Consider the following 27,640-nt stretch of genomic DNA (forward strand, 5'->3'; position numbering starts at 1 on the left):
AAAAAAAAAAAAAAAAAAAAAAAAAAGAAAACAAAAGTTAAACATACTCAGCATCATGTGAGTACCAGGCACACCCTGACAAGTAAACACAAAGCCAGGATGTCACATCCAGCTGTTCCCTGTCTCCACTGAAAGGATAACCAGTTCTCTGCTCTCCTCCAAAGCATTCTCTCTTGTTTTCAAAACCACTATCAATAAGATGGTCCTGGGAGTAGGGGGCGCTGAGAGACATCCACTGAGCCTCAAAGCTCCATTAAGCTTCTTATCCACAGCAGCCTCCTTTCTTCTCTAGTAGGTTGTGGGTTAGAAATTATTATTATTATTATTTTAGAAATTATTTTTATTGGGCCAGGCGTGGTGGCTCACGCCTGTAATCCTAGCACTTTGGGAGACCGAGGCAGGTGGATCACTTGAGGTCTGGAGTTTGAGACCAGCCTGACCAACATGGCAACACCCCGTCTCTACTAAAAATACAAAAAATTAGCTGGGTGTGGTGGCAAACACCTGTAATCCCAGCTACTAAGGAGGCTGAGGCAGGAGAATTGCTTGAACCTGGGAGGCTGAGGTTGCAGTGAGCTGAGATTGTGACATTGCACTCCAGCCTGGGTGACAGAGCAAGACTCCATCTCAAAAAAAAAAAAAAAATATATATATATATATATATTTTTTTTTCTTGGATAGGAGAATGCTTGAAGAAAAGAATTTTAAAAATAAAGAATTTTTAAAAACTAATTAAAAAAATTTTCATACTATTGGCTTAAATGATCTAAAAGTATCTGGGAGCTTCTGATTCTCTCCTTGGAGGGAGGGTTGGTCCATAATGACATCCCTGTCATTATGTAGACTCCTGGAGAACTACTCCCAGGCCTAAATTTTTGACAACCTTGAGAGTTTCCTTGTGAATCTGCTCCTGACCTAGATGATTAGGACTAAGTACTCAGGGACATTTCAAACTAATGGCATTTCTGGGCCCAGTTTTAACTATATCAGCATTCTTTGAATAGTCAAATACATTTATATCTGATACCACTTCTGGCGCCTGTTACACAAATCCATTTTTCACATTTATTCCTAAGGGTGAAAAAGGCAGGGCAGGCCATGTTGATGCCAATAACAAGTGGTGGGATGTTGTACAGTGCCTACATATTGATTAAGTCAGACTGTGCCTTTTGTATCCAAAGCGTTCACACATGATGCTTTCAAGTGATTTTTCCATTCAGGTTGCAAGTAACGAAATTCTCAGGGACCCATGCTTTCATCCCGGATATAAGAAGGTAGTGAACGTAAGTGACCTTTACAAGACCCCCTGCACCAAGAGATTTGAGATGACTCTTCCATTCCAGCAGTTTGAAATCCAGGGTATTGGAAACTATCAACAATGCCATCAAAGCGTCCTGGAGCTCTTCAACACCAGTTACTGCCCTTACTCCCAGTGTGCCTTCAATGGGATTTTCTTGCCACCACTCCAGGGGGATTTTGGGGTAAGTTTGTGAAATGATGAGGTATAGGATGTCTTGTTTACAAGTTATAGAATATGTGCCTACAAAGGATTTAAATAATAGGATGTATTTTTTTCTTACATAATGTCTTGAGGTAGATGATTAGGGGTTGGTTCTTCAGCTCAACTATGTCAGAACTTGGGATCAGCTTTTTCCACTATCTTTGTGATCTTTTTGTATTAAGGTATGTTACTGCTCCAAGCACCATATCACTAGGTCACTGCTTCCTTTTTGGCTCTAGGCAGCACCTTAAGCCCAGGTTCATCTCCATTCTAGTCAACAATAGGAGTACTGCCTTTCCGGAATGGGGGAGGTCCCAAAGAGGTTAGCCCCAGCAGTGTGGGAAAACTGACTAGGGGGTTGTGCCCAGGAGACCTTGTGGGACAGACCTCCTACAGCCACAGAACAGCCACTCTGATTTGCCATCTCCTTTGGCCAAGTGACATAGAAGAGTTCCCAGAGCTGGGGATGCTAAATCTGCCTCTCCCTTGTCTCCGCCTGTTCCCAGGGATGTTTCTCTCTTCAGGATGTCACGATGCTTACTGCGGGTTAAGACAAGGACAGGTTTCCTGCTAGGGAACCCAGGATGGTGGGGAAGCTGATTGTCCACCTTGATCTCACTTTTTCCAGTGTAGAAATTGTGAGTTTGGGGGAAATTTTTCACAAGCTTGGTGCCAGGCAGAATGGGAGGAGAGGTGACATGCCTGTGAAAGTTTGATTCTCTTCCCATCTGCTTGGAGTTTTTTCACTTCTTTGTGGCCCTGGGAACTGTCTCATCTTCATATTTGATTTCTGGGATATTGCTGGTGATCATCTCAGTGCTGTACATTTGTTTCTGGTTTTCTGTGGTTGGGGAGCATGAAGCCAGCTTGCTTCCATGCCACCATTTTGGAATCAGACATCCAAGCATCATATTTTCTTTCACATGCAAAGCAAAAGCAGGAGAGACGTTTAAGGTTTGCCTTGCACACATCTCTTGCACACACATTTTGCAGAAGTGCCGACTGACATCTTTTCAGATCCTGCTGGCCAGAACTTGGTGAAATATATACTCTAAACCAATCTGTGCTAAAGAGAAATGGATCAATATGGTTAGTTTAGACTAATTATTGTTTATCACTTGAAGAGTCTTTTTTGAGCATATTGCTTTCCTCTACTTGGGTAAAATCAGGACTTCATAAGTGAGGAAGAAGGGGGCTAGCTATGGGGTATGCACCTGTTAAACAGTCTGCCATAGGTGGCTTCTCAAATGTCAGGAGGAGGAGCAGCAGTTAGATGACACGGCTGAGGGTTTTCCTCTATAAAGACATTTAGGAAGTAGAAACTCAGGAAATCCCAAAGAAACATTGAAGATAACATCATTGTCATTATGTTTTGAAGAGTTGGGGGATTATTTGAATCCTAGCTCCAAATTCCTTATTTTCTTAATAACGCCAGAATAAGATAAAATATTTGAGCAGAGGCAGAAGAGATGCCTCTTAATCGACTCAGTCTTCAAATTTCATATTTTGGTCCCAGATGCTAAGCATTATTATAATCATAGTTTAGTAGCATATTGAAAAATTAGCTACCATCTGTCAAATGCCAATTATTGACTAAGCACTCTATGTATATTATCTCATTTATTCATTCAAGATATTCAGAGAAACAAAGCTTTTGCCTGCTTTCATGCTTTCTCCCTTTTAAGAAAACAGATCAGCATGTGAGAAGGGAGGTTCAGCTCCTCCCCTCCAGGACCCCAGCAAGAGAGTTTCTCCCAAGGTCACCTGGTCTGGCCCAAGACAAAGCTCTATGAAGAGAACATAGGCACTGTCCTAATCAGATCTGATTCTGCTTCTGGCTTCTTATGAACTGTATGAGTTCTTCATTTTCTTGGTCTCTGAGAAAACAATAGGTAATGCCATAGATCCAGGCTTACCTTAACCATGGTCCAAACCACAGCCTCCCCTCCCCTCAAGGTTCCTGAGGGAAATACATGGCAAGACAATGACTGGCAGAGTAATATTTGGTTATTAGTTGGCTGCAAACCCAAATTCAGAAGAAACTGAACCTCACTTGAATGCCCTGTGGCTGAGCTGGCACTGGCTGCTCACCTAGGACTGTTTTTGGGCCAGGGCCCTTGCCTTAGATTGAACTCCTTGAAGAGGAAGGAGGGTGTCACCTTGGCCAAGGGCCTTTTTCATTCCAGTCACTGCAAGGATGTAAATCTAGTCAGTGAACATACCCTTGTGTCTTGAGTTTGTAACTTCTCAGAAAGTTTCACTTCCTGGGAAACATGGCCCAATTCCTGCCTTCAAGCTTGAGCAAACTTTTCCTCCTCAGGGGACTGGAATTTCTTGCCTTTGAATGTGATTCATCCAACCAAAGCAGGGAGAGGTAGGGGCTGGAAAAGGGTGGAGGAGTCTTGAACTCCCCCTGGAGGCTTTTCTGTTTGATCCCTTAGTTCCTCATTGAGATTGTTCTCCAGCCTTCTGAACCTCAGTTTGGCAGTTCCTGAGACTATCTCATTGCCTACCTCTATGTAGGATCTTTCTCCTCTGGCTACAGCCCTCAGGGTCAGGACTGTCCTGTCCCTATTTCTGCATTGGCAGTTTCCTTCTGCTTCAGATTTTTGGTGTTTTTTGTTTTGTTTTGTTTTATACCCTCTGTAATATATCCCTAAAACTTAAAGTCTTTTTGTCTGTTTCCTCATCTGTAAAATGGGGTTAGAAATATCTACCTCGTTGACAGTTGTGAGCCAGACAAGCAGTGATGGTCTGGGAAATGTCTAACAACCAACTCTCGGGGAATGGGGAGCTGATTTGTAGCACTTACCAGTTTCCATGGTGTAAGCAGTTCTACCACAGCCTATTTCAAGCTATCAACGTATCAACTGGCTCACAAAAATCTGGAAATTTTAAGAATCAGCTCTTGTGGGTGCATGAGAAAGAGTCAGCTCCAGCACACCACTTTAAATAGCAAAAAGCTGGCATAGTCCAGCACCACCCTTAAAAAGGTTAGGTCTTTATCCTAGCAGTCTTCATTCTATGCTGTCCTTCCTGCAGGGAATTCTTATTATTGAGTCCTGCCTCTTGAAGAGTAACTATGTGCAACACAGATATCCAGTTTCATTCCCATTATTTCCAGAACTAGTTAGCCCGGGTGTTCTCAAGCCACAGAGAATTTGTTGGGGAGAGAATTTTTGCCACAGTTGCATTCAGCACTGATGATCTGAGTCTTAGTCGGTAAATATAGTATTAAAAATTCTCAATGCTTTAGTCAGTCTGGCTACCCTGTAGCCTTGGTTGCTAAACAGAATCCAATGTTGTGGACAAATTAGAAACACTAACAAGAAAGAGGGAACGCCTGTAGGGAATTACTTATGAGGTAATTTAGAAATTACGTTTAAAGACCACATTGTGCTGTTTATATAAATAAGAAAGAGAATAAACAAGTTCAGTAGGAAACTGGAATTAAAGAACATTAAAAACATATTTGTTTACATATGCATACATAAATGTGTGTGTATATTTATATTTATGTTGGTGCAAAAGTAATTGTGGTTTCAGACTGTGAATTTTAAATCATTATAACTAGGCTGAAACACATCTTTATTAATCGTAATGGGAACCATTACAATCAACACATTTTTGCCAACGAGAAATAAGTTTATTTATTCCTGTAGCATAAAAATCTGTGCTTCAGTATTTGATGAACTCTTGGAAAGCATTTTCTGCACATCCTGCTGGTTGCGGAAGTGTTTTCCTTGCAAAAAGTTGTCGAGATGCTTGAAGAAGTGGTAGTCGGTTAGACAGCGATCAGGTGAATGTGGCAGATGAGGCAAAACTTCATAGCTCAATCTGTTCAACTTTTGAGGCATTGGTTGTGCGACGTGTGGTAGGGCATTGTCGTGGAGAAGAATTGCGCTCTTTCTGTTGACCGCTGCTGGCTGCAGGTGTGTTGCAGTTTTCGTTGCATGTCATTGATTTGCTGAGCATACTTCTCAGATGTAATGGTTTTGCCGGGATTCAGAAAGCTATAGTGGATCACACCAGCAACAGACCACCAAACAGTGACCATGACCCTTTTTTTGGTACAAGTTTGGCTTTGGGATGTACTTTGGAGCATCTTCTTGGTCCAACCACTGAGCTGGTTGTCACCAGTTGTCGTATAAAATACACTTTTCATTGTATGTCACAATCTGATTGGGAAATGGTTTGTTGTTGTGCAGAATAAGAGATGACACTTCAAAACGACGATTTTAAAAAAATTTTGGTCAGCTCATGAGGCACCCATTCATCAAGCTTTTTCACCTTTCCAATTTGCTTCAAATGCCGAACAACTGTAGAATGGTCAATGTTGAGTTCTTCAGAAACTTCTCATGTAGTTGTAAGAGGATCAGCTTCGATGATTGCTCCCAGTTGGTCATTGTCAACTTCCGATGGCCGACCTCTATGCGCCTCATCTTCAAGGCTCTTGTCTTCTTTGCAAAACTTCTTGAACCACCACTGCACTGTACATTTGTTAGCAGTTCCTGGGCCAAATGCATTGTTGATGTTGTGAGTTGTCTCTGCTACTTTACAACTCATTTTGAACTCGAAGAAGAAAATCGCTCAGATTTGCTTTTTGCCTAACATTATTTCCATAATCTAAAATAAACATAAAATGAAAGGAAATAGTAACTCATTAGCAAAAAGGCATAAAGAAAGAGATGCCCATTAAAATGATGTATAACATAACCACATTTATTTAAGAATGTACTCCAGCATCAAAGGGCAAATTCCAACAATGCAAAAACCATGATTCCTTTTGCACGAACCTAATACGTACCCCTGGGTTATAGATACCAATCAAGTAAGGATTATCAAGTAAGGGTGACTTCTAGTATGGACATTAAGGAGCTCACCACAGATTTTGACTTCAGTGGTGCAGCATCTCATTGACATCTAAAGGCAAACTCGGGAATTCCTAGAGCTGAGTCAGTATTTCCCTCAAGAGTTGGCTTTGGGTCCATTCTGGCAAAAGAACACCTATGGGATTGAATCCCTAAAACCTTACCCTAAAAACAGGATCAGGATGATTCCTAAAGACTTTTAAAAAAAGTCATCTACCTTGGTTACAGGAACTTGGTGACGTGACCTTGAACCATCTGATTTTGAGCAATGTATCTTCCTGGGGTATTAAAAGAAGATAGTTTTTGTTCCTCAGTATAATTCTCGGGATTAAAAATGGAAGCATTCTAAACTGTTCTTTTTTTAATTTTTACTTTTTATTTTAAGTTCTGGGGTACATATGCAGAACATGCAGGTTTTTTACATAGGTATACATGTGTCATGGTGGTTTGCTGCACCCATCAACCCGTCATCTAGGTTTTACACTCCACATGCGTTAGGAATTTGTTCTAATGCTCTCCTTCCCCTAGCCCCTAACCCCCTGACAGGCCCCAGTGTGTGATGTTCCCCTCCTTGTGTCCATGTGTTCTCATTGTTCAACTCCTACTTATGAGTGAGAACACGCAGTATTTGGTTTTCTGTTCTGTGTTAGTTTGCTGAGAATGATGGCTTCCAGCTTCATCCATGTCCCTGCAAAGGACATGAACTCATTCTTTTTTTATGGCTGCATAGTATTTCATGATGTATATGTGCCACATTTTCTTTATCCAGTCTATCATTGATGGGCATTTGGATTGGTTCTAAGTCTTTGCTATTGTAAATAGTGCTGCAATAACATACTTATGCATATGTCTTCATAGTAGAATGATTTATAATCCTTTGGATGTATACCCAGTAACAGGATTGCTGGGTCAAATGGTATTTCTGGTTCTAAATCCTTGAGAAATCGCCACATTGTCTTCCACAATGGTTGAACTAGTTTACACTCCCACCAACAGTGTAAAAGCCTTCCTATTTCTCCACAGCCTCGTCGGCATCTGTTTCCTGACTTTTTAATAATCACCATTCTAACTGGTGGGAGATGGTATCTCATTGTGGTTTTCATTTGCATTTCTCTAATGACCAGTGATGATGAGCTTTTTTTCATATGTTTGTTAGCTGCATAAATGTTTTCTTTTGAGAAATGTCTGTTCATATCCTTTGCCCACCTTTTGATGGGGTTGTTTTTCTTTTTCTTGTAAATTTGTTTAAGTTCCTTATAGATTTTGGATATTAGACCTTTGTCAGATGGATAGCTTGCAAAATTTTCTCCCATTCTGTAGGTTGCCTGTTCACTCTGATGATCTAGACCATTCTTAAAAGAAGATATACAAATGGCCAACAAACATGAAAAAATGCTCAATCTCACTAATTATCAGGGAAATGCAAATTAAAATCACAGTGAGACACTACCTTACTCTGCTGCAAGAATGGCCATAATTTAAAAATTAAAAAATAATAGATGTTGCCATGGATGTGGTGTAAAGGGAACACTTTTACACTGCTGGTGGGAATGTAAACCAGTACAACCACTATGGAAAACAGTATAGAGGCTCCTTAGGAAACCAAAAGTAGAACTACCATTTGATCCAGCAATCCCACTACTGGATATCTACCCAGAGGAAAAGAAGTCATTGTATGAAAAAGACACTTGCACACACATGTTCACAGCAACACGACTTGCAATTGCAAAAATATGGAACCAGTCCAAATGCCCATCAATCAATGAGTGGACAAAGAAAATGTGGTGTATATATACATACACACACACACATATGTATACATATATATACACATATATATACACACACACTAAGGAATACTACTCAGCCATAAAAAGAAATGAAATCATGGCATTTGCAGCAAGGAAACATGATGTATTAAGTAAAACAAAGTGGTATTATAAAAAATTATGTCTAGTATCATCATATTTAGGTTATATATGTACATATACACATATATAATTATATAAATATATATTCACTATTTTATATTACATATCAATTTGCTGTAGATATTAAACAGTAAATCGTTAAAAAGTGTACATCTCTAGAGGATGGTTAGATTAAGGACAGACTTCCTTTTTTCTTTTTTTTGTTTGAGACAGAGTCTCACTGTGTCACCCAGGCTGGAGTGCAGAGGCGTGATCTCGGCTCACTGCAAGCTCCACCTCCTGGGTTCACATCATTCTCCTCTTCAGCCTCCCAAGTATCTGGGACTACAGGCGCCCACCACCACGCCCGGCTAATTTTTTTGTATTTTTAGTAGAGACAGGGTTTCACCGTGTTAACCAGGATGGTCTTGATCTCCTGACCTCATGATCCGCCCATCTTGGCCTCCCAAAGTGCTGGGATTACAGGCGTGAGCCACCGCACCCAGCTGAGACTTCCATTTATAACTTGTATTTAAATTCTATATAATAAACGTGTTTCTTTTGAATAAGCCAGCATTTTAAAGATATTTCTATTTTGAAGGAAAATAAATGAAAATAAATAAATGAATAGGGAAACCTCAAATGTTGAGAAATAAATAAGAGCAAGATTCTGAGATGCCAGAGGGAGGCTTCTGAAGGTCATGGGAAATTTTTCAAGAGCCTATGGCATGTAGTGCCTTGGGGAGTTGGAGGTGGCATGGACCAGGAGGCCCTGCTGACTTGATCACTGTGTATCCTACTGAAGGCTCAATATGTTGCTAAATCTACCTCATAGAAATTTTTTGTTTGTTCATCTGTTTTTTATAATTTGTACTTATTTTATAAAGCAAATGTCACCACTTAGCAAAAGCAAGAGAATTTCTAGATGCTTAACTGATTGAGACTTTTGCTAATAGAATAAGCTCTAGGACTGATTTCAGAAAGTCTTTTGAAATGTAACAATTTAAGGAAATATTTATTATTGCTCTATTACATGCTCATTATAAAAAAAATCAAACTGTACAAAAAGATTAAAGTAAAAACTAAAAGGTCTCCTCTCCCTCTCGCTCCACCATCAGTTCACTAGAGGAAAAATGAGAAATAGTTGTAGTAAACAGGAAGAACTTTTCCAGGTATTAGCTATGCAAATCCAAACATACACAGTCTGTCAGTTAACAGAGATTGTTGTGCCTTAGGAATTAGAGAGAGAGCAGTTTTCTGCCGCTTATTTATAGAGCACTCACATATGCCAAGTGCCATGTTAGTGGGGGCAGATTCAACCAAGAACGAGGGAGATTCCGTGCCTGCCATCACAGAGCTGGCATTCTCAAAGACAGGCAGACATGAGACCAGAAACACAAGCAAAGGCAAATCAGACTGCTGCTGATCAAAATCAGACTGCTGCAAATCAAAAGGAACTGCTGGGAAGAAAGAGACAGTCCTGTGAAAGGACATAACAGAGGGTCCTAGAAACCCCTCTGAGGAGGGGATGTGGAAGTCCATGGAATTCCAGCAGAGGGAATAGCAAGTGTACAGGCTTTAGGGGAGGAAAGGCTTGGCAGGGATTGAAAGCCAGGCTGGCTGGGTACGGTGGGCATGGGGGCAGGGCCAGAATATGCCTGGTTTTCAGAGACCTTGTAGGATTTGAGTTTTTTCTAAGTATAATTAGGAGCCACCAAAGGTTTTAAGCAGGGGAGTGACATGATCAGATTTGTTTTTAAAAGATTCCTGTGACTGCTGTTTGCAGGATGGGTTGGACTAGAACCAGAAAGCTAACATGGAGACTAATTAAGAGGCCATTGCAGTGTCCACACGAGATGATAGTGGCTTGGGTTAAGAGAGCTGAAATAGGACCATACCAAGATCTTTTTCTGTACCTGGCATACAATGATAATTAAAGTGCTGGAATTCCTGAGTTCAGGGCATATGGAGGCTCTCCAGTTTCTGGGGAGCTCGACTTCCTAGAGGAATGAGCATACCAGTTCAGAGGCTAAATGTATAGAGAGGTATTTATACCATTGCTCATAGGAGAAATTGCTGGTAATCAGGAGAATTACCAGTAGGGAGTTACTGAATGAATTAAGATACATCTACACCATAGACTCTTACGTGGCCATTAAAGTGGCCCCAGCTGACTTGGAAGGATTTCTATAAAGGATTGTTAAGAAAAGCAAGATGAAGAATCTGTTTAAAATTTCATTTCTAAAACAAACCCTTTATATGTATGTGTTTGTATATGATTATAGGAGCATGGGAAAAATGGAAGGTTTCATATTAAGTTGTTAGTATGAACTCCTGTTGGGACTGAAAGTGGAAGAAAAAAAGCCAAAAAAAAAAAAATGTATTAAAAAGGACTAATATGCTCACACTTATTTTATTAGATATATATGTCTAAGAATATTGAAAAATGCAACTTATTTCAGCTGGAACTGAGGCATATGGCCTGTTTGCAGCAGGAAATTTCTTTGCTGGTGGAGGATATTTTTCCTCACAGTGAGCCCCCAGTGGGATCTCTGCTATCTCCTGTTTCTTTGCCTACCAAAACTCTGTTTCTTTGCCTATGCGAATTCCACTTTGGGAATCACATTTTCTTTCTACATTCACTTCTAGTTAAGTAATTTTACAGAAGGCAAATTATAATCCCCAATCTAACCGTGTTTGCCACAGAGAAAACTCTATGCTCCCCTCAAATAATCCCAGTAAACTATGACTCAGCACAGTGCCTAGTAAACAGAGCTCAGTGTGTTTGCTGAATGAACAAATGATGTGCTCCTTTAATATCCAACATGATTTCCCCTAAAAACCGGCACCCTTTTGGGTAGGAAAGAAGAAAAGCACTAGAGTTGGGGTTTGAATTGCCTCATCCAGCAAGCTCTGCTCAATCATTTTCTCCCCTTTAAATTCATGCTCTATTAAAAGAGTAAAAAAGGCAGTTATAGGGTGGTATGAAGTATAATAAAAGTTACATATGTATCATAGAATGAGAAAAATGCTAGAAGCCTATATACTATATTTAATAGCAGTTGTCACTAAGTAGTAGAATTTAGAGGTCATTTTAATAGAATTTTTTTTTGTTTTACTGATTTTAACTTTTAACTTTTTTATAGTTCTCATGTTTGATGATGATGATTTTTAAAAAATTCAGTTGTGTCTAAAATAGTACCTAGCCCATAGTAGACCTGTAATGAATATTTGTTGAATAAAGATGGATTTTTAAAGGAAAGTAGTACATATTCATTATAGAAAATAGGCAAAACATAAGCACAAGGGGAAAAAACCAATTTTGCTACTCAGAGATAACTCAATAGTGTTGTATAGAATTTTCTAGTTTTATATATATATATTAAACATCCATATGTAGTACACAGTATTTTTAAACGGGATTTTTGCAACTCCTCTCTCTTTTCTTATTCTCTTTCCCCATTTTTCTTTCTCCCTGACTCTCCTATTACAATTATGGAGAAAAGTAACTGCCAGGTGGCTTAGAAATGTGTGTCAGCAGCAAAGGGGCTCCTCTTCCAGGAAGGAAACAGCTCTTGAGCCTGCAGTATCACTTTGTGTGTTAATTTACTCAGCAGAGCTTTCCAGGCACCTGCACAAGGGATGCGGCCTTTAGGAGAGCAAGTTGGCATCCCTCTGTGTGGAACACAGCCTAAAACTGCAATTTTCTCTTGTAGGCATTTTCAGCTTTTTACTTTGTGATGAATTTTTTAAACTTGACATCAGAGAAAGTCTCTCAGGAAAAGGTGACTGAGATGATGAAAAAGTTCTGCTCTCAGCCTTGGGAGGAGGTAAGTGACTAGGCACAGCAACTCTAACAGCATGAGTGCCCTGTGCCCTCGCTGATGCAGAGGGTGTGAGTCTACTCTGAAACTCCTGCTGGTTTGACCAAGATCCAGCAAATGTGTTAGAGAAGACCAGGTGGTGGACTCAGGAATGAATGTATTGGCATTCCTTGTTAACTTGACATTCAGTGGCTTAAATAAGATCTTATTTTTTTTCTCACCTAATACAAAGTCTGGCAGTAGGCAGCTGTTGGCATGGGGTCAGCAGCTCTGCTCTGTCTCAGCCATTGCTTCTTCAGCTCTGCTGTTGTGCCTATTTCTTCATGGACACAAGATGGTGGCTGTGGCTTCAGGCATCACAGCCTTGTTCAGAAAGTTCAGAAAAGGGGTAGAACCAGATACATCTGTTCATTTTTACGGGAAAGCAAAAGCTATCCCAGACTCAGCAGTCTTCCCCTTATATCTCAATGGCCAGGATTGACTGGGAAAACCAGGTGCAGAATTTTGTGACCAGCTTAAGCTTAGACCTATCATGAGCCACTTCCTTGAGCTGGGCACATTGTGGCCCACTCCCCTCCACCAATCCCCAAATCAGAGTTCTGTTAGCAAGAAAGCAGGCAATTTGCAGAGTCTGCCACATACACGATTGTGGTAAAATCCTCTCCATTTCCCAGGTCCAAGATATCTCCTACTTATTCATAAACTTGAAGCACAATTTTTTTCTTACCAGAGGCACTGAGCCATTCAACATCCAGTGCCACAAGATGAAAATCAAGGGATGAGAGGTATGGAATCCACTCTGATTATAAAAGACATAGCTCAGAACAGCAGCTCTTTTTAAGTTGACAGTTGCAAAAGTGAATGGTGTTTTCATTCTTAAGAAATGCTATCAACTAAAAATAGATGCTTATCCTTGTCTGCACTGACAAGTGGGAAGAGAGGCTGAGCAAGAGCTGGGAAGCTTGCCATTCTCTCCAGGTATTTTGTCTAGAACATGAAAGAAATGTGGTCAGGGCCTTCATCAAGAGTTGCTCAAATGTCTCAGCACTTTACAAAAAGGTTAGCGGTGGTTTTTTGCATCTGGTGGTAATCTGTGGAGGAAGATAAGCATGTTGGAGTGGAGGCAATTTGAGACCAGGCCTACATATGGCTGCTGAGGAAGCAGATTTAGGCTGCTCTTTGAAAAAAAATTACTTCTGGTTTAGATTAAAAGTTCTCATCCTGGCTAACACGGTGAAACCCCGTGTCTACTAAAAATACAAAAAAATTAGCTGGGCATGGTGGGGGGTGCCTGTAGTCCCAGCTACTCAGGAGGCTGAGGCAGGAGAATGGTGTGAACCCGGGAGGCAGAGCTTGCAGTGAGCCGAGATTGCGCCACTGCACTCGAGCCTGGGCGACAGAGCGAGACTCCATCTCAAAAAAAAAAAAAAAGTTTTGTCAGGTTTCCTCTCTTATCCACATCTCATTTTTTACTTCATAAGATTATGTTAGACTGGGAATGCTTATATCTAGACCTGTAGGTCTGCTCAGGTAAGTCGTGGGGAATTGTTCAGAGGCCCTGCAAGGAAGCTAAGAAGGGCCCGCATTTGGGAGAATTCCTGAAGCATTTGGGGAAGGGGTTGCAGAGTTAGACCCCTGTCCTCACCCAGAGCCTATAGCATTGAGGTGGATGTTATGACCCAGGGTTCACTTTCCCAAGCTGCATCATTCACCCAGATAGAAAACATAGTTTTGTCAAGTACATTGTTAGGAGGTGACGCTTTCCCTCCTAACTTCATCATGGGGAAGGACTGCTACTCCAGCATGGCTTGTGTTTGGGAATGTTCCTTCTAAACACCTTTGGTAGAGAGATAATAGCAATGTTTAAGCATGTACTGTGTGTTGACAGTGGTGGACATTTGCTTTCTGTGCTTTATGCATATCTATCATGCTGCCTTTCCCTGCTTTGGCAAGGAAAATAAAATGCAAACCATACTTGCTGACACTTCAGGTGCCTGAAGTCATTGGGTCTCTGAAGTGGAAAGACTGGGCGAGTGAGTGGAAGGGAGACTCCATGGTTGTCTTCTGGCAGCTTCATTAGAGGGCGAGTAGAATCTTTCAGCAGCCGGAACGCAGCCACTTTTCTACTCTGAAAATCTGGGCATCCAAGATCTGGTCAGTCCAAGTGAGCAACGTGATCAGATTCTATGTGTACTGATGACCAGTTATATCTCAGTGTACTCTGGATCCTCACATTCAGCCTTGTGAATATTCAGCCTTTCTAGGGAAAGGCATCCCATTCTTGAAGATCCGTCAATGCCCCTTTATGTGGAGGCCGGAAAGAGGATATCCATGAAGGGAAGAGAACCTCGTCATGTTCCACTGCCCTGGGAATAGAAAGGAGAGAAGAGAGAGGGGAAGGTGGGAGAGAAAGGAGAGAGGAAAGTAGACTTCCTCTCCCAATTTGGAGAGCACAGAGTAATGAATCCACCTACAGGCATGAGCATGATCAATTCTGGATTGATGAAGAAGGTGGATGCCTTTTTGGCTTCTATATTTTTGGCTACTGTCATAACCTTCAGGAGGCCAGACTGCATAGCCAATGTACAGCTTTCCAGAAGGAGGAGGGGAATAGAAGTGTTAAAGAATTCAGGGAAATTAGGCCAAAATGGCATCTCCCAGCCGCCCCCTGCCCCGCCCCACCCCACACAAGGTATAGGCCAGCCTTTAAGGACCTACAGGGGCTCAGCACTTTCAAGTTGGACCTAAGAAGATTCTTGGGATTTTGTATCCCATAGGTATCCTTCAATTGACAGGCCCAAGACTACTTCGATAGGGGAGGAGGTCTTTTCACAAAGGGAAAGCAGAATGCAGTGACTGAAAGGAAGGGGTAGGGACCTGGACAGGCAATGTCAACTGATGTCCACACCAAGGTCTCAAGAGGATGTCACATGAAGAGGAATCAATCAAAGGGTAATTTCCAGAACTGTGCTGAAAAGACAAGCTCCAAGCTGGGTCATTCTGAGGATTTCATCAGAGCAAGACAAGGCAGTCTAGTTATGGACTTATCCTTTCAGAAACTGGGGACAGGCAGGAACCAAGTGAGAAACAGACCCCAGGCAGGAGTTAGGATTTGCAGATGGGATGACTCACGAAAGGGAGAGAAATCTGGGAAAATAGGGGTGTGGTTTAGGCATCCAGGAGATACTACATATAAAACATCTGGCATAGGTCCAGATGGTACATGATGCATGCATAACAAATGTTCTCTCTCTGCCAAAGGTGTCCAGGAGGCAATGCCTATCTGAAGGGCTGAGGGATGGAGCATCAGACAGAAGTCCAGGCTGAACTAGAGAGGTCCTGGCCTGTTGTCCTCAAATTGAGGGCAGGAGAATTGCAGAGGAGGCTGTGGGCATCTGGGTGTATATTCACAACAGCTAGGCTAGGTAAGGGCAAGGGATGGCAAGCAGCTCTTAATATTTTTAGTAGGGAATAGGATGAGTAAACATAGGAAGGACTCAAGGAAACAACCACTTTGCATGACTCAGATGCAAAAAAAGACATTAAGACAGAAGGTGAGATGTTGGCAGTGCTAGCAGTCCTCAGCAAAATGCTGCCTAAACTGTGTTCCAGAGCTGTGTTTCTCAAACTTTACTTTGCACATGAATCATCTGGGAATCATTTTGGAATGCAGATTCTGAATTGGTAGTTCTAGGGTGAGGACTAACCAGCTCCCAAGTGATGCTGATGCTGCCAGTCCAGGGACTAAAGTGAGTGGTAGGGCTTTTAATGACACTATTAAGATGCTCACAGAGGCTCTGGGCCAAAGGCTCTGGTCAACAGCATACAGAAAACTCAGATTAAACAAAGTTTAGGGGATGAACAGAAGTGCTGAAATTTAGTGTTTCAGAACCTACTAGACCACAGGAACTACTTTTTTCCTGGAGAACCTATTATTATCTCACAGAAACCTGTGCAGGAAAAGCTTCCTTAAGAGATCCTAAACTATAAAACCCTGCTCGCACTGATGGAGTGCAGCACCACCCCCAAAGCCCTCTGGAAGAGGCCAACCTTCAGGTGCACCGGAGCTGGGGCGTTCCCCTCTCTTCATCAGGTCTACTAGAGAAAAAGAGGGCCACAGAGAGATGCCTATTGTACGAGTATGATTTCTCCTTCACTTCACTTCTAGATAAAAACATCTTACGCTGGAGTAAAGGAGAAGTACCTGAGTGAATACTGCTTTTCTGGTACCTACATTCTCTCCTTACTTCTGCAAGGCTATCATTTCACAGCTGATTCCTGGGAGCACATCCATTTCATTGGCAAGGTAATTTGGGGGCCTGTTGGGCTGGGGGGAGGTTGGGGTTCGGTGGTAGTGACTGAAGCAGTTTGGGGCTTGAAAGAGGGGGAAGTCAGCCTGGTGTAGCTTTGGCCTGATGTTCTGTTCTACCATTCTGCTTTGAACCCTGGCATTCTGTGTCAAGCCCTCCTGGGTCTGTTGGCCCGCTGTGGGCAACCTCTCTAAGGACAGCTACTTGCATTTTCAGTTGCACCTTCCCACATAACAGTGACTAATTCCTTACAAAACAAAACACAAAATGAGATATATTAAAGTAACAGCATTTCAGCAGCTACAATGACTGTGTGCTGACTTCAGCAGCCCTCTGAAAGGCCCCTTCCATAAGCTGGGAAAGTATGATCATGGTTTCATCATCCTTGTTGGTTATTACTTCAAGGTTGACCAATCTGAAAGCTCAGTGTGAAGAAGGGGACTGAGTGGCTGTGAATGATGAGACCATTGTTTAGAAGCCAGGCTTAGCATGAGTCCGGAAGAAGCAACTTCAATGCTGTGCTTTACCATAGCGCCACCTGCAGGTATCCAGGAATAGAGAACTCAGCTGAGCGACTCATGCTTGACCAAAAATACCCAGAGCAGTGTGTCTCTACCTTTTTAAGCCCATGCTCACTAGTGGGGAAAACATTTTACCCCCTGTATTAAATATGGTGATTTCAAGCAAAACAAAGCATTGAGACAGAGGGCTGTAGGAGGCCTGAGGATAACAGTGTCCTTACACTCTTGTCAGTGCTGATCTTGCTAATTCAAACTTAAATCTTTTCCTTGTTATAATATTCCAGACTTCCTTTAATTCCAGCAGTTTATTTTGTTTGAAAGATTATACCTATGTCAAATTTAGGACTGACACATGAGGTAGTCATGATGCATGTGTGTATATACATTTTTTTAAAGAGACATGGTCTCACCCTGTCACCCAGGCTGGAATGAAGTGGTATGATCAGAGCTCACTAAAGCCTCAAACTCCTGGGATTAAGTGATCCTCCCCACCCAGGCTCCCAAATAGCTGAGACTACAGACGTGTTCCACCGTACCCGGCTAATTTCATTTTCTGGAGAGACAGGGTCTCACTATGTTCCCTAGGCTAGTCTCAAACTCATGGCCTCAAGTGATCCTCTCTCCTTGGCCTCCCAAAGTGCTGGGATTACAGGAATGAGCCAGCCAGTGATTTATATTGTTTGAATTCTTCCAATGCATGATCCAATAATTCTAAGCCCTAGGTGATAACTCCTCTAACGCCTCCAACCACAAACAACAGACTTTCCCCACTATTTGCAGATCCAGGGCAGCGACGCCGGCTGGACTTTGGGCTACATGCTGAACCTGACCAACATGATCCCAGCTGAGCAACCATTGTCCACACCTCTCTCCCATTCCACCTATGTCTTCCTCATGGTTCTGTTCTCCCTGGTCCTTGTCATAGTGGCCATCATAGGCTTGCTCATCTTTCACAAGCCTTCGTATTTCTGGAAAGATACGGTATAGCAAGAGCAGCTGAAATATGCTGGCTGGAGTGAGGAAAAAAATTGTCCAGGGAGCATTTTCCTCCATCGCAGTGTTCAAGGCCCTCCTTCCCTGTTTGCCAGGGCCAGTCTTGACCAGTGTGAAGCTTCCTTGGCTTTTACTGAAGCCTTTCTTTTGGAGGTATTCAACATCCTCTGCCTCAAGGACTTCCGGCAGACACTGTCTCTTTCATGAGTTTTTCCCAGCTACCCCTTTCTCCTTTGTACTTTGTGCTTGTGTAGGTTTTAAAGACCTGACACCTTTCATAATCTTTGCTTTATAAAAGAACAATATTGACTTTGTCTAGAAGAACTGAGAGTCCTGAGTCCTGTGATGGGAGGCTGAGCTGGCTGAAAGAAGAATCTCAGGAACTGGTTCAGTTGTACTCTTTAAGAACCCCTTTCTCTTTCCTGTTTGCCATCCATTGAGAAAGCCATACAATGCCTTTGAAGAAGGCAGACACACATTCCACTCCCAGCCTGCCCTGTGGGTAGGAGAATTTTTACAGTGGGCAAATATGTGCTAAAGCCAAAGAGTTTTTTAAGAAATATATGTGCTCATGCAGTAAATACAGTTCTCAATCCCACCCAAAGCAGGGATGTCAATAAATCACATTCCTAGGTGATACCCAAATGCTACAGAGTGGAACACTCAGACCAGAGACTTGCGAAAAGTGGATGTACATATATGCATTCAAACATCAGGGCTTACTGTGTGGTAGGTGGTATACACATATCACAAAGAAAAATACAGTTACAACTCAGGGTCACAAAAAATGCATCTTCCAACGCATATTTTTATTATGATAAAATATACATAAATACAATTCACCATTTTAACATTTAATTCATACTAAATACATACAAATCAGTGACATTTAGTACATTCACAGTGTTGTGCCACCATCACCACTATTTAGTTCCAGAACATTTGCATCAACAAGAAATTGTCTAGAGACAAGACTATCCTGGGTAGGCAGAAACCATAGATCTTTCTGTTTACAGCTGTGGAAACCAACTGTACCATAAAGATAGTTCGCTGAGTTTTAAAGCCAAGCCACATCTTATTTTTCCGAGGTTTAATTTAGTGAGAGGGCAGCATTAGTGTGGAGTGGCATGCTTTTGCCCTATCATGGAATTTACACATCAGAATGTGCAGGAACCAAGTCTGGAAGTGTTGCCACCCCTGTCACAAAACATGGGCTTTGTTTGCTTATTCCATGAAGCAGCAGCTATGGACTTTACCATAGAAACATGAAGAGACCCTGTACCCCTTTCCTTAAGGATTGTTGCAAGAGTTACCTGTTGAGCAGGATTGACTGGTGATGTTTCATTCTGACCTTGTTCCAAGCTTTCCATCTCTAGATCTGGGGACTGACTGTTGAGCTCATGGGGAAAGAAAAGCTCTCACACAAACCAGAAGCCAAATGTCCCTATATCTCTTGAATGATCAAGTCACTTTTGACAACAGCCAGCTGAATATAAAAACTTAATAAAGCTGTGGAAAGGAACTCTTAATCTTCTTTTCTGCTACTTACGTTAAATTCACTAAATCTTGATTAGGAATCAAAATTCGAATTGGGACATGTTCAAATTCTTTCTAGTGGTAGTTGCCTATACTGTCATTGCTGCTGTTGGTTGAGCATTTGTGGTGTACCATGCTGTGTGCTCAAGGGCATTACATTCATCTTCTCATTTAATCCTCACAACAATCCAAAGAAGGTAGGTGTTACCATTCCCACTTCACAGAAACAGAAACTGAGGTTCAGAGAGGTTAAGTCATTTGCCCAAATGGCAGAGCCAAACCTGCCATGCACCTAACCATTATTTTCTTTCCCAAACATACCAGGCTGTCTCCTCATAACTTCCAAGCATACACTTAAAACTCCACATGAATACAGGGTTCATGGGACATGGTATTCATAGAAAGGGAGGCAGAAAGCTGGTCTGTTTCTGATAGGCTTGTGATTTAATATCATTCTGCTCATGTGCTTTGGATGGAAGCACGTGTGGCATATGATGCTAATCAGTGGTTCCCATACCCCCGGCTTCCTAATTTTAATGTTTGCTCACTGCACAGTAGATTGACATCAAATAGTGGCTGACGATGATGAAAATAAAGGTCAAATAAGTTAAGCCAATAGCAGCTCCCTTTTTCCTTCTGTCTGCATATACAAAGCACTGTCATGCACACAATCTATTCCAACCTTCACAACAACCCAGAAGGGTGTAAATAGTATTTCCATTTTACAAATGAGGGTCACACAAACGACTACATGGCAGAGCAGATACTGCAACTCATGTCATCTGGTTGAAGCCTATTGCTTTTTCTTTTCTAAACACTTTCCCTCAGCAAGTTGGAATTAGACTTCACAAGTCTCCTTCAGAGAACACAAATCTTTTGTTTTTCCATTCCTGTTTTGTTGCCTAGGTCCAATCTCCTGCTCCCCAGAGACGCAAAAAAAAAAAAAAAACAAAACAAAACAAAAAAACACCACACACACACACACACAAACCCTTTAAGGTATTTGGGAGCCAAACTCCACTTGTTAAAATCTCAAATTATGGAGACAATCAGCAGATACAACCTAACCCCAATTCTTTTGGAGGAAAGGTTGATTTAGAGGCAGATCCAGCAATCTGCTTTGGGCCACTTTGGGTGGGGTAGATGAAATAAGATGGGTCACTGCTAACTAATTTTAATATTGGATTGGCCATTGGTTATAACTGATTACCATTCTCCCCTGGATTTTCACCCAGGACTCAAAACTTGGTTCTGTTAATCCTGTTCCTTTATGAGGAACCTTTTAAAGTTTCCTTTATAAGGCAGGAGTTTTTTAATTAATTAATTTATTTTTTTGAGACAGAGTCTCACTCTGTCACCCAGGCTGGAGTGCAGTGGCACAATCTCGGCTCACTGCAAGCTCCGCCTCCTGGGTTCATACCATTCTGCCTCAGCTTCCTCAGTAGCTGGGACTACAGGCGCCCACCACCATGTCCGGCTAATTTTTTTTTTTTTGTATTTTTAGTAGAGACGGGGTTTCACTATGTTAGCCAGGATGGTCTTGATCTCCTGACCTCATGATCTGCCCGCCTCGGCCTCCTAAAGTGCTGGGATTACAGGCGTGAGCCACCACGCCTGGCCAGGAGGTTTTTTTTGTATGAACCTATAGGGGAGAAAAGAGATCAGAAGTCGTTACTTTTTTTTTTTTTTTTGAGACAGTCTCACTCCGTTGCCCAGGCTGGAGTGCAGTGGCGCTATCTCGGCTCACTGCAACCTCTGCCTCCTGGGTTCAAGCGATTCTCCTGCCTCAGCCTCCCAAGAAGCTGGGATTGCAGGTGCCCACCACCATGCCCGGCTAATTTTTGTATTTTTAGTAGAGACGGGGTTTCACCATGTTGGCCAGGCTGGTCTCAAACTCCCAATCTCAGGTGATCCACCCACCTTGGGCTCCCAAAGTGCTGGGATTACAGGAGTGAGCCACCGTGCCCGGCCGGAAGTGGTTACTTCTGTAGACAAAAGAATAAGGCTACTTAATCAGGCTTTCTGTGTAACAGAAAGAGAAAGAAAACATAAAAGTTTCGATTCATCCAATTCTTAATAAGAAATATATAAATAAAAGTTTTTAAAAGTACACTGCATTTTAATGTTGTATCAGTCAAGGTCCCTGCAAGAGACAGATGGTACACTCAAACTGGGTAACACAGGAGAGTTTAAGAAAGCAACTAAATCCAAAATACTATCAAGGAATCAATATAAAAATTGTTAATATTTTTCTCATACTGTTTTCAAAATATATTGTGTATATTACATTTACAGCACATCTTAATTAGGACTAGCCGTATTTCAAGTGCTCAGCTCACATATTGCTTGTAGCTACCATATTGGACAGCACATGTCCAAAAAAATACACGTAAAGTTAAAGTTTAAAAGACACAGGAACTAAACCCTCATCGTCCTTCCCTTGGGAGGTAGTTTTAGAGAGCTATAGATGCTGTAACATTTTTGCTCTTGTTTATTATACATGACGTTATTCCTAAAAAGGCTTTTGAGATCCTAGGTTGTATTCTTCAGGTTTTGTTGCCTTCCCATGAAGATGTGAAGGCAGGGATGCCTGTTATTCAGTCCAGGATGCATGACGAGAGACCTTGGGAAAGTTTCATCTAGATTTAAAGAGAATTCTTGATGCTTATGTTCCATACTCAAAATGTAAATTTGAATATTAAAATAAAGATGATTTTTCTTTTGGAGCTAGTCTTGCTCTGTTGCCCAGGGTGGGATGCAGTGGCATGATCACTGCAGCCTCGACCTCACAGGCTCAAGCGATTCTCCTGCCTCAGCCTCCTAAGCAGCTAGGACTACAGGTGTGCACCACCATGCCTACCTATTTTTTTTTTCTGTAGAGACAGGGTTTCCCTATGTTGTCCAGGCTGGTCTCAAACTCCTGGCCTCAAGCAATCCTCCTGCCTTGGCCTCCCAAAGTGTTGAGATTACAGGTGTAAGCCACTGCACCCGGCCAAGATGAATATTTTAATAGCTCACAGAACAAAGTTTGCCACATAATGATAAAATTACTATGAAAACATATTCCCATTTATTGTCAGTTTAAAAGATGAACTGAGTTTCACCCAAACTGGTCTGGCCCCTCTCTGATAAAACTTCCAGTAGTTGCTGTCCTGTTAGAACATGACAGTTGCTCATAACTAGCTTTGCTTACTAACCATGTTTCTTTCCATTTGTATTAGGTTCTTTTTATAACAGCTCAAAGTTTCATTAATTGCTGCAATAAACATTGATTTTCATGTTTGTGAGTCTGCAAGCCAGCTGGGCGGCTCTACTTCAGGTGGTAAGGGTGGATCCGAGCTATTCATATACCTCTTGTTCTCCTTGTCTAGTGGTTTCTAGGGATATGTTCTCATAATGAACCCCACAGAGGCTCGTGAAAGTGAGAGGAAACTAGGATGCCTCTTAAGGCCTTGGTCAGGATGGGGTCTCCTGTCACTTCCATCGCAGTCTATTGTAAGTCATATGACCAAGTTCAATAAAATATAAACAAGTTAGAAAAACAATGGGAGGAATGGCAAAGTCATATGGCCAAGGCCATGAGTGATTAATTTTAACACAGGAAAAAAGTGAAGCATTAAACGCAATTATTTAATATACAGTGCCTCATTAACTGAAATATAAAATGTGTTTACTGTAAAATATAATCTGCTTATCTCAGCAAAGAAATACTATCTTTAAAAAATATCGTTACTTCTAAGACGTCATCAGTCTGCAACTTCTTTCCATAGCCTTAATCAGGATGCTCTGGCAGCTCCTACATTAGCCTCGCATTGTAAACTGGTAGATTTCCTAGGAAACCACACATCTATTTATTTTTCTTATTTTATATGTTTAGGACAATGTATAGCTAATTACCCTACTTTTATCTGCATACAAATCTAATACAATCAGTTTTATCACAGATATAATGGATTTTTCAATAGTGAGGAGAGAGGTGCCTCCATGAGCCTTCTCTTTAGAAAAGTGGCATTCAGGACTCTTCATTTGAAGTGAAGATTGCTATATCTTTTGCATTGCTGTATTTTAGATAAATTAAGTTATAAATTGACACTATAATCAACTGACACCATGATCAGTGATGATGATCACCCTCATCAGCACTAGAGTTGACTTTTTGTTTTTATAACCCCTTTGCATGTATGTTGAATAGCAAAGTTCATCAGAGAACATGTATTAGTCAATGGTAAGTAAGATATCCTCATCTAAGAAATAACATCACCTCTTCTAATAAAGTTCTAAGAAAAGAAGGAAGAAAAAGTCTTGGGAGCTAGTCAGGAAATAGTGTGTATTTGCAATTACCTAAACTGAACTCTACCATTACTCCTAACCCAGCTCCTCCTCCTGTGTTTTACATGATTAATGCCACCCCTGCCTCAACTAACCAAGATCAGCTTCATCACTGGGACCTCCCCATTCTTCCTGTGCAATATTTTTCTTTTTTATTTCTCCTTCTAATATTACTGTTATCGCTCCAGTAAAGATCTGTAATATATTTCATCTGGACTGATACCAGGAATGGTGGTGTTGCTTCCAATCTGTTGCTGCTAGATTAATCTTTGCAAAGCACAGGCTTAATTTCATTGCTCCTTAACTAAAACCACTGGTGGCTTTCCAATGCCTAAAAAATAAAGTCAACCTCCCCAGCAGACATTCAAGGCTTTCAGTGATCCATGGCTGTCAGCTCTCTCCAGGCTCACATCCCACTCCACTCCTCTGATGTTTCCTACACTACACTACACTACAGTACACTACAGAACACTACACTACACTACACTACAGCCAGGTAGAATGACTGTTCACCCAACACCATTCAGGTTGTCTTCTCAACCTGAAATACTCTTGCACCTTCAAAGCTCAGTTCAAGTGCCCCTTCATTTGTGAAGCCTTCTCCAAGTCTCCAAGTCAGAATGTCTCTTCCTTGTGCTACCACAACCCTTTACCTGAGCCTCCATTAGTGCACTGAGACCATTCTGTTCAGTGTTCGGGTGAAGCTTCTTGGTGCAAAATATGTTACCTATTTCTTTCTGAAAAGTTGGATTCAGGGATATTTTAGTAGGACCCAAGGTAATAGTTCTAGCCAACCTCCCTGTCCACTGCCAAGCCGACTACAAACGCTTCTGTTGCTGGCGAGCTGGTCCATGCCACTAGTTCTGCTTCATTCTATTTATCTCTTAATGTAATCATCTTCTTCCTCCAGGTTTTAAGAACCAGCCCAACTCCTGGTTCCCTGATGAAGCTTATATTCCTCTACCCACATCGAACTTTTTCTTTTTGGAACATGCCTTTAGTTTCTGTGTAGTTTGCCATGCAGCACTTTATTGTACACATTATTAAAACAGAATTTTAAGGATTAGAATGAACCTTAAAAGATCACGTGTCTCAAAATTTAATGTACATACAAATTACCCAGGGATTTTGTTGAGATAAAAATTATTTAATTTTAATTAATATAAATAATTCAATAGGTCTGGGGTGAGGCCTGAGGTTCTACATTTCCAACAAGTTGTCAGGTAAAGCCAATGCATCTGTCCAGGAACCACACTTTGAGTATCAAAGGTCTAGATGACATTATCATTCCAAAGAGTTTCTTTTACAGGCTCTCAGATCAGTGTTCATCTACTACCTGACTACCTGACTGTCATTCATAGGCAGTCTGTTCCATAGCGGGCCAGCTAAAGTGGCATTTACAAAGCTCACTCCTCTTATACAACAATCCAAGTGTTTCTTTTGTCAGTTTTCTGTGCCCCAGGAGATCCCTCTCTGCCTTGCCCTCTGCATTTGGGGGACCAGCACCTCGCACTCAGTGAAGGCCTGGAGTGCTTAAGAGGGATTTCTTCCAGCTCTCTTGCCCTGGCCTTCAGTGTATTAGGTGTATTACCTCCATGCTCTCAGTAGAGGCCCATAGGAAAGAGTAGGTAGGTTATGCCAGCTCACATGCATCCTTTAAAAATGGTTTAAAAGTTTAGCTGGTTTCTTATTATTCCTGTCTGTGGATGTTTCCTTCTCCTGTCAGTCTACTAGGGATGAAACAGCTAATCATGTTCAAGAGTTCAATTTAGATGGTTTTTAAAAACTACGATAGTATTAGTTCGTTTTCATGCTGCTGATAAAGATATATCTGAAACTGGGAACAAAAAGGGTTTAATTGGACTTACAGTTCCACATGGCTGGGGACGCCTCAAAATCAGGCAGGAGGCAAAAGGTACTTCTTACATGGTGGCATCAAGAGACAAATGAGGAAGAAGCAAAAGCACAAACTCTTGATAAACACATCAGATCTTGTGGGACTTACTCATTACCACAAGAATAGCACAGAAAAGACCGGCCTCCATGATTCAATTACCTCCCCATGGGTCCCTCTCACAACATGTGGGAATTCTGGGAGATACAATTCAAGTTGAGATTTGAGTGGGGACACAGCCAAACCATATCATTCTGCCCCAGGCTCCTCCAAATCTCATATCCTCACATTTCAAAACCAATCATGCCTTCCCAACAGTTCTCCAATGTCTTAACTCATTTCAGCATTAACCCAAAAGTCCACAGTCCAAAGTCTCATCTGAGAAAAGGCAAGTCTCTTTCACTTATAAGCCTGTAAAAGCAAGCTAGTTACCTCCTAGATACAATGGGGGATACAGGTATTGGGTAAATACAGCTGTTCCAAATGAGAGAAATTGGCCAAAACAAAGGGGTTACAGGGTCCACACAAGTCTGAAATCCAGTGGGGCAGTCAAATTTTAAAGCTCCAAAATGACCTCCTTTGACTCCATGTCTCACATTCAGGTCACACTGATGCAAGAGGTAGGTTCCCACGGTCTTGGGCAGCTCTGCCCCTGTGGCTTTGCAGGGTCCAGCCTCCCTCCTGGCTGCTTTCTCAGGCTGATGTTGAGTGTCTGTGGCTTTTCCAGGCACAAGATGCAAGTCGATGGTGGACCTACCATTCTGGGGTCTACCATTCTGGGACTGTGGCCCTCTCCTCACAGCTCCACTAAGCAGTGCCCCAGTAGGAACTCTGTGTGGGGGCTCTGTCCCACATTTCCCTTCCACATCACCCTAGGAGAGGTTCTCCATGAGGGCTCTGCCCCTGCAGCAAACTTTTGCCTGGGCATCCAGGCATCTCCATATATCTTCTGAAATCTAGGCAGAGGTTCCCAAATCTCAATTCTTGACATCTGTGCATCTGCAGGCTCAACACCACATGGAAGCTGCCAAGGCTTGGGGCCTCTACTCTCTGAAGCCACAGCCCAAGCTCTATGTTGGTGCCTTTCAGTCATGGCTGGAGCAGCTAGCTGGGACACAGGGCACCAAGTCCCTAGGCTGCACACAGCACTGAGACCCTGGGCCCTGCCCACAAAACCACTTTTTCCTCCTGGGCCTCTGGGCCTGTGATGGGAGGGGCTGCCGTGAAGGTCTCTGACATGATCTGGAGACATTTTCCCCATGGCCTTGGGGATTAACATTAGGTTCCTTGCTACTTATGCAAATTTCTGCAGCCAGCTTGAACTTCTCCTTTAAAAAAATGGGTTTTTCTTTTCTACTGCATCAGCAGGCTACAAATTTTCCCAACTTTTATGCTCTTGTTTCCCTTTTAAAACAGAATCTTTTTAACAGCACCAAAGTCACTTTTTGAATGCTTTGCAGCTTAGAAATTTATTCCACCAGATACCCTAAATCATCTCTCTCAAGCTCAAAGTTCCACAAATCTCTAGGGCAAGGGTGAAATGCTGCCAGTCTCCTTGTTAAAACATAACAAGAGTCACATTTACTCCGGTTCCCAACAAGTTCTTCATCTCCATCTGAGACCACCTCAGCCTGGGCCTTATTGTTCATATCACTATCAGTATTTTTGTCAAAGCCATTCAACAAGTCTCTAGGAGGTTCCAAACCTTCCCACGTTTTCCTATCTTCTTCTGAGCCCTCCAGATAGATGAGATGTTGGTAGAAAAGTTACGAGGGAAAAACTGAGTAGTCTCTGAAGAAATACCAAAATAACCCATACTAGGTTCAGGCAGGAGTTAACATCTAACCAGGTATATATAGAGAATAATGTGATAGATAACTGGAGAAAATATACTCTAAATCGGGGAAAGGCACATAATGACTTTCTCTCTACACCTCTTTGTCTCCTTTCA

At 41.9% G+C, this 27,640-nt stretch overlaps 1 protein-coding gene across 5 annotated transcripts in view; it reads left to right on the top strand.

Annotated features, from left to right (window-relative positions):
• ENTPD1 (ectonucleoside triphosphate diphosphohydrolase 1) overlaps positions 1–19,459 on the top strand; it is a 114,356-nt gene extending 94,897 nt beyond the window's left edge. For all 5 annotated transcript variants that reach the window (XM_025396601.1, XM_025396600.1, XM_025396603.1 and 2 more), the window contains 4 exons: positions 1,221–1,481; positions 11,999–12,112; positions 16,275–16,412; positions 17,718–19,459. In XM_025396601.1, the coding sequence (XP_025252386.1) occupies positions 1,221–1,481; positions 11,999–12,112; positions 16,275–16,412; positions 17,718–17,924 (720 nt within the window). In that variant the 3' untranslated portion in view covers positions 17,925–19,459. The remainder of the gene's footprint in view (positions 1–1,220; positions 1,482–11,998; positions 12,113–16,274; positions 16,413–17,717) is intronic.
• Positions 19,460–27,640: the final 8,181 nt, after the last annotated feature.

The sequence above is a fragment of the Theropithecus gelada genome, chromosome 9, assembly GCF_003255815.1.
Source record: "Theropithecus gelada isolate Dixy chromosome 9, Tgel_1.0, whole genome shotgun sequence".
Taxonomy (NCBI): Eukaryota; Metazoa; Chordata; class Mammalia; order Primates; family Cercopithecidae; genus Theropithecus; species Theropithecus gelada.